This window comes from Saccoglossus kowalevskii, chromosome 14 (assembly GCF_978046115.1).
Source record: "Saccoglossus kowalevskii chromosome 14, keSacKowa6.1, whole genome shotgun sequence".
Lineage (NCBI taxonomy): Eukaryota > Metazoa > Hemichordata > Enteropneusta > Harrimaniidae > Saccoglossus > Saccoglossus kowalevskii.
The window spans coordinates 23,412,659-23,425,660 of record NC_140654.1 but is presented as its reverse complement, the minus strand read 5'-3'; the positions used below and the strand labels follow the sequence as shown (position 1 = coordinate 23,425,660).

General features: G+C 39.6%; 1 protein-coding gene across 1 annotated transcript; it reads left to right on the top strand.

Annotated features, from left to right (window-relative positions):
* The first annotated feature begins 710 nt into the window (after positions 1-710).
* LOC100373441 (exonuclease 3'-5' domain-containing protein 2-like) lies at positions 711-12,781 on the top strand. The gene is made up of 4 exons (XM_085507550.1): positions 711-782; positions 7,861-8,018; positions 9,066-9,839; positions 11,178-12,781. The coding sequence occupies exons 1-4, from the start codon at positions 711-713 to the stop codon at positions 11,794-11,796; spliced, it is 1,623 nt and encodes a 540-aa protein (XP_085363676.1). The 3' UTR covers positions 11,797-12,781.
* The last annotated feature ends 221 nt before the right edge of the window (positions 12,782-13,002 follow it).

Below are 13,002 nucleotides of genomic sequence, written 5' to 3'. Positions count from 1 at the left end.
ATATCCAGTGAATATTACAAAGTAAGCTAAATCGGATAGGTAATATTTATATTTCAGTATTTAATGCATTACTTTATCTAAACAATATCGTTCTATTCATTCCTTCTCCCTTTTTGATCCGCAACTCATCCATTAAAATTTGGTTGAACCCAAGTGGAGTTTCCCCTTGAAGCGGTAGGTTGAAAGGTCAAAAATACCGGAGAGCATGTGTTTTTGTTTCTCTACATTTCAACGTTTGACCATGCTTTCTAGAACGATTCTTCTGCTTTCCGCCTCTACTCTAGCCACAGTAATTGCTTTTTTTACGATAAAAAGATGGCGCAGAAACAAGACGGCAATTCGTTGTGAAGAGTATAACCATTTTCAAATTCCTGGTGTTCCTGCCACGGTCGCCGGTAAATTGGTTAAAAGAGACATTTCAATATCTCTTGTGAATGACGCCCATAATCTTGGGATTATTATTCAGAATCTTTACCAGGCAATTCAATCGTCAGGAATCAAGGTAATTGTTATATTTATGGCAGTAACAAATCTATATTCACGACGTTCATCTACCCACCATAGACTCCGGTCAGTCAAAATGACTATTTTGAACTCTGTGCATTAATCTGCGATTCAGCCAATGACGGGGAGAGAAATCCAGGTCAGGAGAAGCCTCATGACCTAAGACTGAGAATTTCATTCACGTCACGTATCACATGATAAGGTCAATGAGGTCAGCGGCCATATTGCCTTTTATTCACTGTTTTTTTCTGCACCGAGTGTGTATCGCAAGCAAAAAAGTATGTTCTAGTCAGCAGTTATTCTCAGCTAAGTTTTCTGAGGGACTCCATTCTGTTCTTATTAGTAACAGCAAGACGTGGTGTCTGGTAGTATAACAATTTTCTTATTAGGGGCTCCATGTCCTTTTGTACCGCGCACACAAAAACTTGGGTGACGCATACTTTTGTAGGGTCAATTTCAACTGTAATTTCGTTTCACTCATGCTTGCCTTGGTCATTTCTTAGTGTAGCTAAAAATGGCAGACAAGAAGAAAGGGAAGAACTCTGAGAAGTGCCCCTTACCTCCTGTGGTGTCATCCCAAAAGTCACCAGGACCTCCCGGGTTGGAACCCCCCATAGTAGATGTCATTTATGTTTGGAATGTGTTCAGGGTTCGAGTTTTTGCCACAAAGATGTGTGTTCAAATTGGGATGCCAAGACCTGGAACGAGTTCCAAAAGCGCATTTGTGTAGCCAAGGCTGATAGTGTTGCCCCTACTTGTGCTCGCTGCACAATCAGTTCGAGTGGCCTTAAGAGTGTTAGTGAGAGGAGTGCTAGTATGAGTGGGAAGTCCTCTCGTTCGTCTACCAGTACCTCGGGTGCTACATCCTCGCAGCCTGCTGCTGCAGGTGGAGGTTTGCCCGATCATGCCGGCAGTGGCCAGGTCATGCCCCGGAGCCTACTGTTCCCATGTGGCCTGTTGGGGGTCCCTCTGTGGATCCTTTCTCGCTAGATGTCTGGTTTGCCTCCGAGATGCGGGCTATTGTCGAGGGGTTGTCAGGACAAATTTTGTCCCTTGCAGGTCGTTTAGACAAGCTACAGGCAGAACGGGTTGCCCCCACCTCTGAGGCCGTTCTCCGGAATGACTCTATAAACCATGCTGTGGGGGTGATGCGGGAAGTCATTGGTCCTAGTGACCCGATGTTCATACCCCCCCCCCTCGATCCTGAAGCAGTCGCTCTAGATAGCATCATCACTTCCGGGATCACAGATGATGGGATTCAAGGCCTGCCTGCGCAGCTCCCCTGGTCCGACAGACTGCTGAACATGGCGGAGGGCGCACAGACGGTATTGATGGCATCTCAGTCTGAAACGGTCCAGCACGCCCTGAGAGCAGAGTTGCGACCTATTAACTTTTTGGTCCATGGAGTTTGTGGCCAACACACTGGAACACATTATGGTGCGCCTCCAGGACTCAGAAATCTCAGAGACAGAACGCACCAGCCTTCTAGACCAGGCGTTAAAGTTGTTGGCAGGACATCGCACTGCTATGTGTGATATTCTGCAGTGTCATACATGTATGGCTCTTTTGGCAGGGGCAACCTCTGTTCAGCGGGATGCACTTTTGGCAGCTTGTGTTTCCCCCAGCGAACTGAGTCACGGTGTGCGTCATCGCCTCAGTTGCGCAGACTGGACCTCCTCCACCCTCTTTGATGGTGAGATGGAGGGTGCAGTATCGGAGCTTCAGGAAGCCACCAAGCAGATGGTACGGGTGGAGTCAGCAAGCCAGTATGCTGCTGCCAAGGGCAAGCGCAAGCGTAGGAACCCAAGCTTCCGTGAAGAAAACACAGTGGCCAAATTCTACACCCACTGTCCAGCAGCCAGGAGGGAAGCGCCCCTACTCTTCTGGGTGAGGGAAGGGTAGTGGCGCACATCCCAGGAAGAAGGGACCAGGTGGTGGGTCCTCCTCTTCTTCGGCTGTTCGCCCCCTAAGTTGAGGGGGAAAGCAAGGTTTACGCCTCCGTCTGCGACAAGGGGAATGGAAAATCATTTTGCGGGAGGCAGTCTGAGCTTTTCAACTCTTACAAGCTGCGAGGGGACTCCCCTCGGCGGAGGAGAGATTTCCCTAATGTAGAACTGTTGAACCTGTGGCCACATATCCCTGTTGCACACAGATTGCGCTGGTGTATTCCAGCTTGGATGCAGCGGGTAACCAACCCCTGGACACTCCAGTTGGTAATACACTGTTACAGTATGTGCACTTTGAACGGTTTTGCATAGAGATACTGTTTTACTCTCCGTGCACGTGATTGGTTAGCCTTGCTCGATTTAAGCGATGCTTACCTGCACATACTGATGCACACAGCGAGTCACGATTCCTTCGTTTTGCCCTTTTGGGTCAAGTATTTGAATTAAGGGTGCTCCCCTTTGGGTTATGCACGGCTTCATACTTGTTCACCAGAGTGGTGAAACAGGCCGCTGGTACACATCAATCTGTACCTAGACGAGTGGTTGCTATGCAACCAAAGCAAGGGGTTAACATGGGATTTACTTCACCAATTGAGACATTGACCTCTGACATGGTAGCCATTTTTTTTCAAAGCACGTCTTCCATTTGTTATGGCCAAAGTGGAAACGAATTTAATCCGTTTTCTTTTATAATGGAATGCTGGTAAATCACATTAATCGTGAGAAATAAGTATTCCTTGTATCGCTGACTAAATATAGCTTATAAATTTTATTTATGAACAAGTCATGAAGCCAAAAACAGCAATAAAGCTTACTACACTCAGTGCAAGTGTAGATTAAACAAACGACTGCTCGACGCATCTCTGCCTGTGATGTGAGCAAGTTATTGTTCAACTCGACAAATCCTACACAGAACGAAACTGCAATGGTAATCCTTCCTGTTTATTTATCACTGTCTTCCCTTCCATTATCTTGATGTATGACTTATTCCAGAATGTCAATCGGAGAAGGTTAAAACTAAAAACACATTAGGCCGATGTCACACGTGTACATTGATTTTGAACAGCTGCGTTTTGTTTCATTAAAGTTTTTTTCTGTTGTTCTGTGTTAAAACAAAGACAATTTAAAGAGTGTCCAGTGGCCAACATCTTACATGTGTATCATAAACAAATAGAATAGTGCCAGTCGCCAACTTTATGTCCTTGTCGGAAATTCTGAGTGCCGGTCGCTAGGTACGTTTATCGCAGGATCCGTGTGCTTAGCAATAAAAGCAGTCTAGCTGAACGTCTAGTCAGTGATCCCTGTGTGTCTCTGAGAACTGATGCACATCATTGGGATGATGTCAGTTCGTAGGATAGTTCCCCATGCTGCACTGCGCAGCCGCCGGGTGCAACGCACTTTGTTGCAACAACAGTCTCACCTGCGGGAACTGGAGAGCAGAGTAACTCTCAGACCAAGGTAAGGATGCTCAGGCAGGGGTCCCCTTGAACCCACTCGACCCTGCTATGCCTCCCTTACAGGTTGGTAAGCGCACCAAATGGATGAGCAAGTCCAATGAATATGGCCCCTGCATTGGATTCAGGATTGCCATATCAATTGGCTCGAACTGAAAGCAGTAAACTTAGCACTGATACACTTTCTACCCATAGTTCTGGGCTACAGAGTCTTGCTCTGCACAGACAACACAGAGGTGGTCTCCTACATCAACAAGGCGGGATGGAGGGACCAGATCCCCATCACTATCAACTCTGGTGGAAGAAATTCTCAATTCGTGCCTGGAATTGCAATGTGGAGCTAACTGCACACCACCTTCCAGGGGTGCGGAACAGTCAAGTGGACGCCCTCTCGCGGCGACTTTGTCTCCAGAACACAGAGTGGCAGGTACCCCAATGGATAGCCTCTAGACTGTTTTGGCTGTGGGACGATCCCAAGATAGACCTTTTTGCCACACTCCAGAATGTCAAGCTACTGATGTATGCGACACTCCTGTTGACGCATTATCGATCCTGTGGGCCCACATGGACGTGTACACTTTTCCTCCCTTCCCACTGATTCACCTGTTACTGGAGAAACTTCGACAAGGCCTGGTTTCCTCCACTGTTGGAAATGTAGTAGTGCTAATGGGCATCCTGGATCTGCTGTCCCAACCAGAAGGCACAATACCAATAAGCCCAGAGGTGTACCACTTACACGCATAGAGGCTCTCAGCAGACTCGCACAGACGAAAGGTTTATCTGAGTGGGCTGCCAACGTCCTGGCCAGAGCAAATAGGGATTCCACCAACACTGCCTAACATTCCAAGTGACAGGCATACGTTGATTGGTGTAGTCAAAGGGAGATTGATTCATGCCACCCCACTGTTGGCCAGGTAGCTGATTTTTTCGTCAGTTTGCAGAGTTAGGATTGTTCTATGCAGCAATTGTTGGCTATGGGTCAGCCTTGTCACCCACCATCGAGAGTTCTTTGGAGTCAAGCCTAGCCGATTGTCCTGTTTGATGCTTTTCATAATCAGTGGACTGGACCCCAATCTAGGGAACCACCCAATTGGGATTTGTCGGTTATGTTATCGGCTCTAAATGGACAACCTTTGAACCATTGGAATCAGCATCACTGAAATATTTGATGTCTTCTAACTAGCTCTAGCCTTATTTAGGCATCATTCCGAGTTTAGGGGCCTTGTCCTTTTTGGACATGTGCAATCATTGTGGATCGAACTTTGATTGTTGACCCAGCCCGGGCGACCTCTGAACTCTCTGCGCATAGCGATAGAGCAGTCTTTGCAACAGATTTGTGAGGACAAGTGTCTCCAGTCAGCGCTCCTTGGACATTTCCAGGTCTTGCTTTCGACCTATGCCCTCATGCAAAACTGTTTGGCTTATTTGTTTTTGAAATACCCGGTACTAGTTTTCACCCAATATTTGGGTTTGGGTCTAGCATCCACAGGCAATACCAACCTCGTCACCCTACCAGCAGTATACTTTAGTATGGGGACTACACTGACAAGGTAAGACATATTTTACTAGCTAAGGGTGGTAGTCGTAGGTAAAATTTGTCCCAGGATGGGATGCCCTTTATTTTGAGTACTCGACGACCGACTCTGCCTGCAGTTCAAAACAGTCATATTGGCTGACCGAAGTCTATGGTGGGTAAATGAACATAGTGAATTTGGGCAGGATGGTTTTCAACCCGCCTATTCACCTAGTTCATACGCACCATACACTCTTTATCTTCCAAACTGCCTTCCGTAGCGATTGGCTTTAAGTCCTTGTATACAGAAAAAACAGGGGAGTGAATATACCGTATTTATCCAGCTAAAAGCCCATGCCCAACCAGACGCCCATCCCCCCACTTTTGATAAAATAACCGCCCAAGGGTGTTTTCTCTTCACCTGTAATAAAATAAAAAAACAAAAACCTATTTTTGTTTGTTGTATTAACAGTTTACTTCCTTGCAGTCTGTTGTGATTCTGATAAAAAAATTTGAAAAATAAATGTAAATTGTGTAAAATGAGGAGTGAACGCGAAATAGCTGTGATATAAATAGAGCAGCGCGTTCACCACTGTTTACGTAGTTTACATTTATTTTTTCAAGATTTTTTTATCAGAAACATAACAGCCAGCTAGTCAAAAAAATGTATATTAAATGAAAAATGGTAGTTCTTTTTTTGAAATATGTCGTGGCCCTAAAAAGGGCCATTTGGTTTGTGTTTCCTTATAGAAACGATTCAAGCAGATCTTACAGTATATAGAGAGCCGCGAAGCAAGTGTTGCACTCGTTCGGCTTTAGCGTCACTGACAATGAAACCAATGTTGCAATATTGTAGCAACCCATACCTGGGAGAGTGGTTTAAAGCATGTTGTTTTGGCTTAAAAATATTTGCGAATCCATAACTGGGGCCAGCAATTTTGCAATGTCATGCCGAAGACTGCCAACTTTTTTACCATCTTTCACCACAGCTATTGCATTTCATGGAAATTATTCTTCTGTCGTTGGAAACAAAAAATCTGCCTATTTCAAGCCCACCACGATATCCATATAACTTGCTGAATGGTAACTTTCACCATGATTGATGAACGAACGTCTAATCTGATAAAAATGCGATGTTGAATTTACCTCTATGATGAAACACGAGTAGTGATGTCATTCTTAGCCAATGGGTGAAGCGGATGCTTAAAGGTCAAAGATTATTGCCAGACGATAAACAAAAGCATCGTGCAAGTCATTTGCCGCGACCCCATTTTTCCAGTCTCTTTATTCTGATTAGACATGAATTAAAAGTGCCAAGCTACCAGACAGCGAAATCCGTGGATTAAATGTCCAAATTGTGTGGAACGACAAACTTCAAGACGAAGCTATAGGGATTTTGTTCGATCGCGACAGTGGCGCCGACTTGGAATTTCAGAGTTTTGACTTTTACGAAGATAGTCAATGAACGTACAAATAGAGATCTTAGATAGGTTTTTTTTCTAACAACTATGAATTTTACTGCGTAAATTATTATTGATCTTGTATGGCTGTTGATCCGGTATTTGTCAAAACCGGAAATAATTCATGCGTATGGGGCGGCGTGTTTGTCGACTGGGATATTCTAATTCAAATAAATCTTCACTGTCGATTTTCATTATTTCTGGTTTTAATATTTGTCACATTCTAAGCAATAAATTATTTCTTGTTACACTTCTAATGCTGCATATTGTTCATTTACTTTTGTTGCATGTTTTTATTTGCCGTTTCTTTTTGGCGATTATCCATGTTCAGGACCCTGGGCTTATACCGGGATAAATACGGCAATATGGCCGCTGACCTCATTGACCTTATCATGTGACATGAAAGGAAATCCTTAGGTCATGGAGCTTCCCCCGACCTTGATTTCTCTCTCCATCATTGGCTGAATTGCAGATTAATGCCTACAGTTCAAAATAGTCATTTTGACTGACCGAAGTCTATGGTGGGTAGGCGGGTTGAAAACACTGCTGCCTAATTTTTTGCTCCATGGCATAATTGAACAATTAATTTTTATATTTTCATATATATTTTTAAAACCTTTGACAAATATGGCGGTAACTGTAACATCAAGGATCACGTTGAAATTCTGTTAAAAACTCTATTTTCGCTTGGAATTAACTTTCACTATTTTCGCTGAAAGGAATGATTCAGTGAAAATAAAATCCAGTGAATATACCTTTATCCTATATTTTACATTCAACTTGTCAAAAATCATTGAAAAATAAATTCCATACAAAACGCCCAAAAAGTCTTTTAAGCGAAAAATTAATTCCAGCTAAAATAAAGTATTTTACAGTATGTGATTTAAATGTGATCACTATACAATGCAAAAGTGGTAATAATGACAAGATTACGCTCAAACCATACTGTACTGTTGAATCTTATTGTTTTCTGAATTTTATAGGTATTGGGTTTGGATTGTGAATGGGTGAGTGTTGATGGCCATCCTAATCCAGTCTCACTTCTACAACTTTCAACATTAGATTACTGTTATCTCATACAAATCCATAGAATTCAACCAATGCTACCAGAATGTTTAATTGATATATTACAGGACAAAAGGTAAGAAAAGAGTTGGATGTAGAAGTTGGTAAAATGTAGTACAAGGTGTCTATAATTCTATGTTACTACTGTAAAATACCTTATTTTTCGCCATTTTCCTGAAGGAATGATTAAGTGAAAATAATATTCAGTAAAAATACCTTCTATCCTATATTTTACATTCAACAAAATTTCTGTTCAGCGGAAAATAATTTCAGCTAAAGTAAAGTATTTTATGTGTAACTGTTTATTTTAATTTTGACATTAATTTAATCTCTAAAATAGTGTTGCAATACAAGGCTCATTAAGGTATAGTCTGGTGCATATTAAAATCTCTTAAATTACTGTTTAATTAATAAAAGCATTTTTCATTAAAGTGTGATTTACACCATAATCATAAATTGGTCTCTCCCTTCAAAATTGTTCACGCATGTTCAAATCTTCAATTATCGAAAATTACATATACCGTAGTTGTGTTCAATATGTTCTGTTAAAAGCAATAGTTGAAAACAATGTTTTTTGATGGAGTTTTAGGTTGTCCAGATAAAAAAAATGCATAACTAAAAATGGCATGCTGTAGCTAATTATGTAGATAATAAAATGTTAGGCAAGTATCTACAATGTACGGATTCCTGAGCATTTTGTGGTACTCCAAATGATTTGCCAAAGTCATGAATGGCTATGAGTGTAGGTCAACAAATTGGTATATTTCTGGATGTACATATATTCAAACATACGTATAATTGGACAAACGCTTGTTAGGAATGAAATAAATATATTGTAACACACATGTCTGTCTGCATTTTAATATGAATATTTGCATTTTAATATGAATATTTGCATTTTAAAATAGTTACAGTAAATACCTATGTGTTATTTTAAGTAAGTGCACAAATTGGAAAGGTATTTTTTTTGAAAATGATACTGATTAAATTGATTGATCTTGTGATTAATTATCCAAACTAATCTTATGATATCACAATGCATATATTATTTTTGACCAATGTGCTGGGGAATATAGAAATAACAAGAAAAAATGGAAAATTATTTATGTTCTGTTTTTTGCAGCATTCTTAAAGTTGGTGTCGGTATTATGGAGGATGCTAAGAAACTGTTACATGATTACAAGATGTTAGTTAGAGGTTGTGTGGATCTCAGAACCTTCACATTCAGACATCGCCCTCAGTTGAAACGTTGTATCACCGGAAGTCTTGCTGATCTATCTTATGAGATTCTAGGAAAAGAAATGGATAAATCGTTGGATGTGCGATGCGGAAACTGGGAAGCTGTCGATTTCAGCGATGTTCAAATATCATATGCAGCCGAGGATGCAGTTAGCTCTGTGCAAATATTTGTGTCTGTTGCGCTCAACAAATTAGATTTCAACGAAGAAGACCTTAGATCGGGAGATAATTGGGTAAGGGTTCTCAGTCTCTGCCAGGGGATTATTGATGTAAAATTCAGACAGGAGGGTGGGAAGAAGAATAATCCTCGGAAAGGGAACGCTGTTGCGAAAAGTAAAAAACCTAATGAGGTGAAACATGTGAGTAAAGCATACTCTGCAAGGAGAGGACCACTGTACGATAACTGTCAGTTGCTAGCACCGGATGGTCAATTATTGTGTACGTGTGACAGACGAAAAGCAGAATGGTACGTGCATAAGGACATCGGTGAAGTGGTTCATGACGATCAGCCATATACAGTCAGACTGAAGTTTGAGCCGTCAGGAAGACCTGGATCTGAACGAAATTATTACCTGACGGAAAAAGAAAACCGATGTGTGGTGTGTGGTGCAGTGGACTCCTACATTCGAAAGAATGTTGTCCCACACGAATATAGGAAGTGAGTTGTTAATTTTTTTTAAATTTGGCATAATTGCCTTTATGAACATGTATGGAAATTTGTTCATATTATATATTCATGCCTGGAACATAAAAGACAAGAGATATATCTATATTTTTGATGCCCAAAGTTCAATGCAAACATTTTCTCATTTTGTGTTAAATTGTCACTAAATGTCCTCATTATTTTTGGACCATACACTAGTTTTTGATCACAAAGTTTGTTAATTTTTATATTTCATGTGAAGCAGAGCAGTCTGTACAAAATTATTTTGTGTGCCTAAAGTTGAGAAGGACACTCAAACGGTTAATTTGGAGCGATACAAATTTTCATGAATTTCTGGAGTCACTGAAATTTTGTGAGTCTGTGAAACTATCATTGGGGTTCTATGACATGGAGTGTCATCAACTTTTGTAATATTTTGTTTTCACAAATGCCATATAATCATCAAATCAAATCTTGAAGCAATATATAGTTGTTGCACTGTGTCATGTTCAATATGGGACCCAAAGTAAACTACATTTGTTTCCATAAAATTTGAATGCACTCTGCTGCAAGGAATTGCCATGATTTGGTGATTTTGGGCATTCATGAAGACGATACTTTGTGAAAGACTGTGTGGCATTCCAAAGAGAAATTTTTACTGCTACAGTGTACTATGCTTTATGATTTTCACTCATGACATTTGCACACACAAAAATGAAAGCAAAGAGGTTTACAGTAATCTAATTTTTTTTCACTGAAATTTTGGTTCAACATTTTGTCTATTTTTAGGTATTTTTTGTATTTTTTTAATAATTTTGGAGCAAATTAACATAATTTCTTACTGGCTGCAGGTCTTAATCAAAATTTTTTGAAGAAATACGAAAAAAAAATTCTGAGAATTATAATTTGTGATGGGATTAACTTTGGTGCTCAAAGTATTCAGAGGATACCGGGTACTTCAAAACCTCTACTCAGACAGTACTAGTATATGGTTGTATTGACCTCTGATACATGTAGGTGTCTGTCATTATCACTGTGCTGTCATCAGGTATACTTTGCGATATCTTCGTAATAACTTTATAGGAGCTACATGTATGGAGTACTTTATAATGTGATGTTTTCACCAGGTTGCTTATTCTCTAATTGGCATTTAATTTCCCTATTTTAATGTTTTGAGCAATTTAACTGTTTTAAGAAGTTGACGAGGAAACAATGAACTCTATTGTTATTCTGCAAATTTAGCGAATTTTACTTTTCAACAAAAATAACAAAATTAATATTGATAACCAGCAAATAATTAATGCATATACATGTACGGAATTATGATTTAAAAATTGACTTTTTTTTCATTAGATATTTTCCACGTCGTCTCAAAGAGCATTCTTCCCATGATGTTGTACTGCTGTGCTTCGCTTGTCACCAGCTCAGTTCCAATCTGGATGCTCCAATGCGACAACACTACGCTGACCTGTGTGATGCGCCGCTGCCCAGTCACACACATAACAGATACCACGAGAACATCACCGTAGTCAAAATTCGCTCAGCTGCAAGAGCTTTGAAATTCAACCGAGGAAAACTGCCGGAAGCACGCAAACTGGAACTAGAGGAATATATTCAAAACTACTGCAGCATCGATGATGTTAACGATGAAGTAATTGAAGAATGTATAAAATTAGATTCAAAAGTTACCAACGATGGCTATATACCACATGGGTACAAAGTCGTTGAAGTTGTTCGTCAAAGTGAGGGTGGACTGATTGAGTTTGAGAAGGCTTGGAGACAACATTTTCTCAATACCATGCAACCAAAGTTTTTACCAGAGTTGTGGTCTGTTGATCACCGAACAGTCTCTGCTGGGGAACACACTAACAGACGAAAATATGGTAGCGAGGAAGACGACATCATACAAGTGAAAAGTCATGACAATGAATGTAGCTCACATTCTAATAATGAATTCGAAACTGATTTGTAAACTGATATTTTATTTTTCCTCTTTTGGTCTAAAAACATTATCTGATGAGAAAAATGTTTTATTTTTGTGGTTATTAATGTTTTTGCTCAGTTGAGGTCACTTCTGATATTTCCCGACTCACAAAATATGTGAATATTTGTAAGTATTACCAAGATGATATGATTGAGTCCAAAGCCAGTTTTCCACTAACATGTACACGCATAAGTGTTTCAGTTGATATGAATATTAATTGATATAAATCTCTCGCAGTGTCTCCATGAGTTAATGCGCCATCATTTTGTGGTACTGCACAGGGTACTTTACCTTTCTGATATGTTATGGTTATTTATACCGTAATACATGCAAATCTGAATATTCAATATTTATTTACTAATACTGATAGTAAAGGAGTTACGTGATATGGTCCAAGAATTTTATTTACAAGTTCCTAGACTTTTCTTGATACATAAAGAAGTAATTTTTATGTTAAATGTATGTAGATTACGTACATTTCTCTGTAATTTATTTCACTCTCAATGCTAAAATCTTGCATTTTACAATGTAGATTAAATGAGTCCTACATGCAAGTTTCTACTGAAAGGAAAAATTAGATTGCACATGATTGTATTTTTGATAATTCAGGGTGGGTTATCAATGTTAAAAAAAAATACCTTTCTTTTAATTTTTTTTAATTCAGGTAAAAAAAAAAGAAGAGTAAAATTTCCTGATATTTTAACGACATCTGTTCACACCTAGAAAATTTATCACGAGTTTTGTAACAAATGAAGCTCTGTAATTGCATACTACCAGATTTTACAGTAATAGAAAGAATATTTTTGTTTGAAGTGTCTTGCTGACAGTAATGTTCATAGAAAGTGCTCACTGTCAATATAATGTGAAGCAGGCCGTTGTGATATATTTGTCTTATTTATAGGACTTTTTTCCCCCTCTTCATTTGTATTGAATAAAAGCTTGAATAAAAGTGCATACATGTATAAACATAAAATCAGATTTCAGCTTTTCAATCAAGTGACTATATCATCCAAATCATTTTCTGTTTGGCAATTATTAGTGCAAAATTAGTGAAAATAATTTCCATACAATTAAAGCACCTTAAAAGTCTTTTGAGTGAAAATTAATCCAGCTTAAAATGAAGTATTTTACAGTACCGTATATTACTCACAATATAATTTTGAAATTTTCACTTGAGAACAAGGATGCATTTTT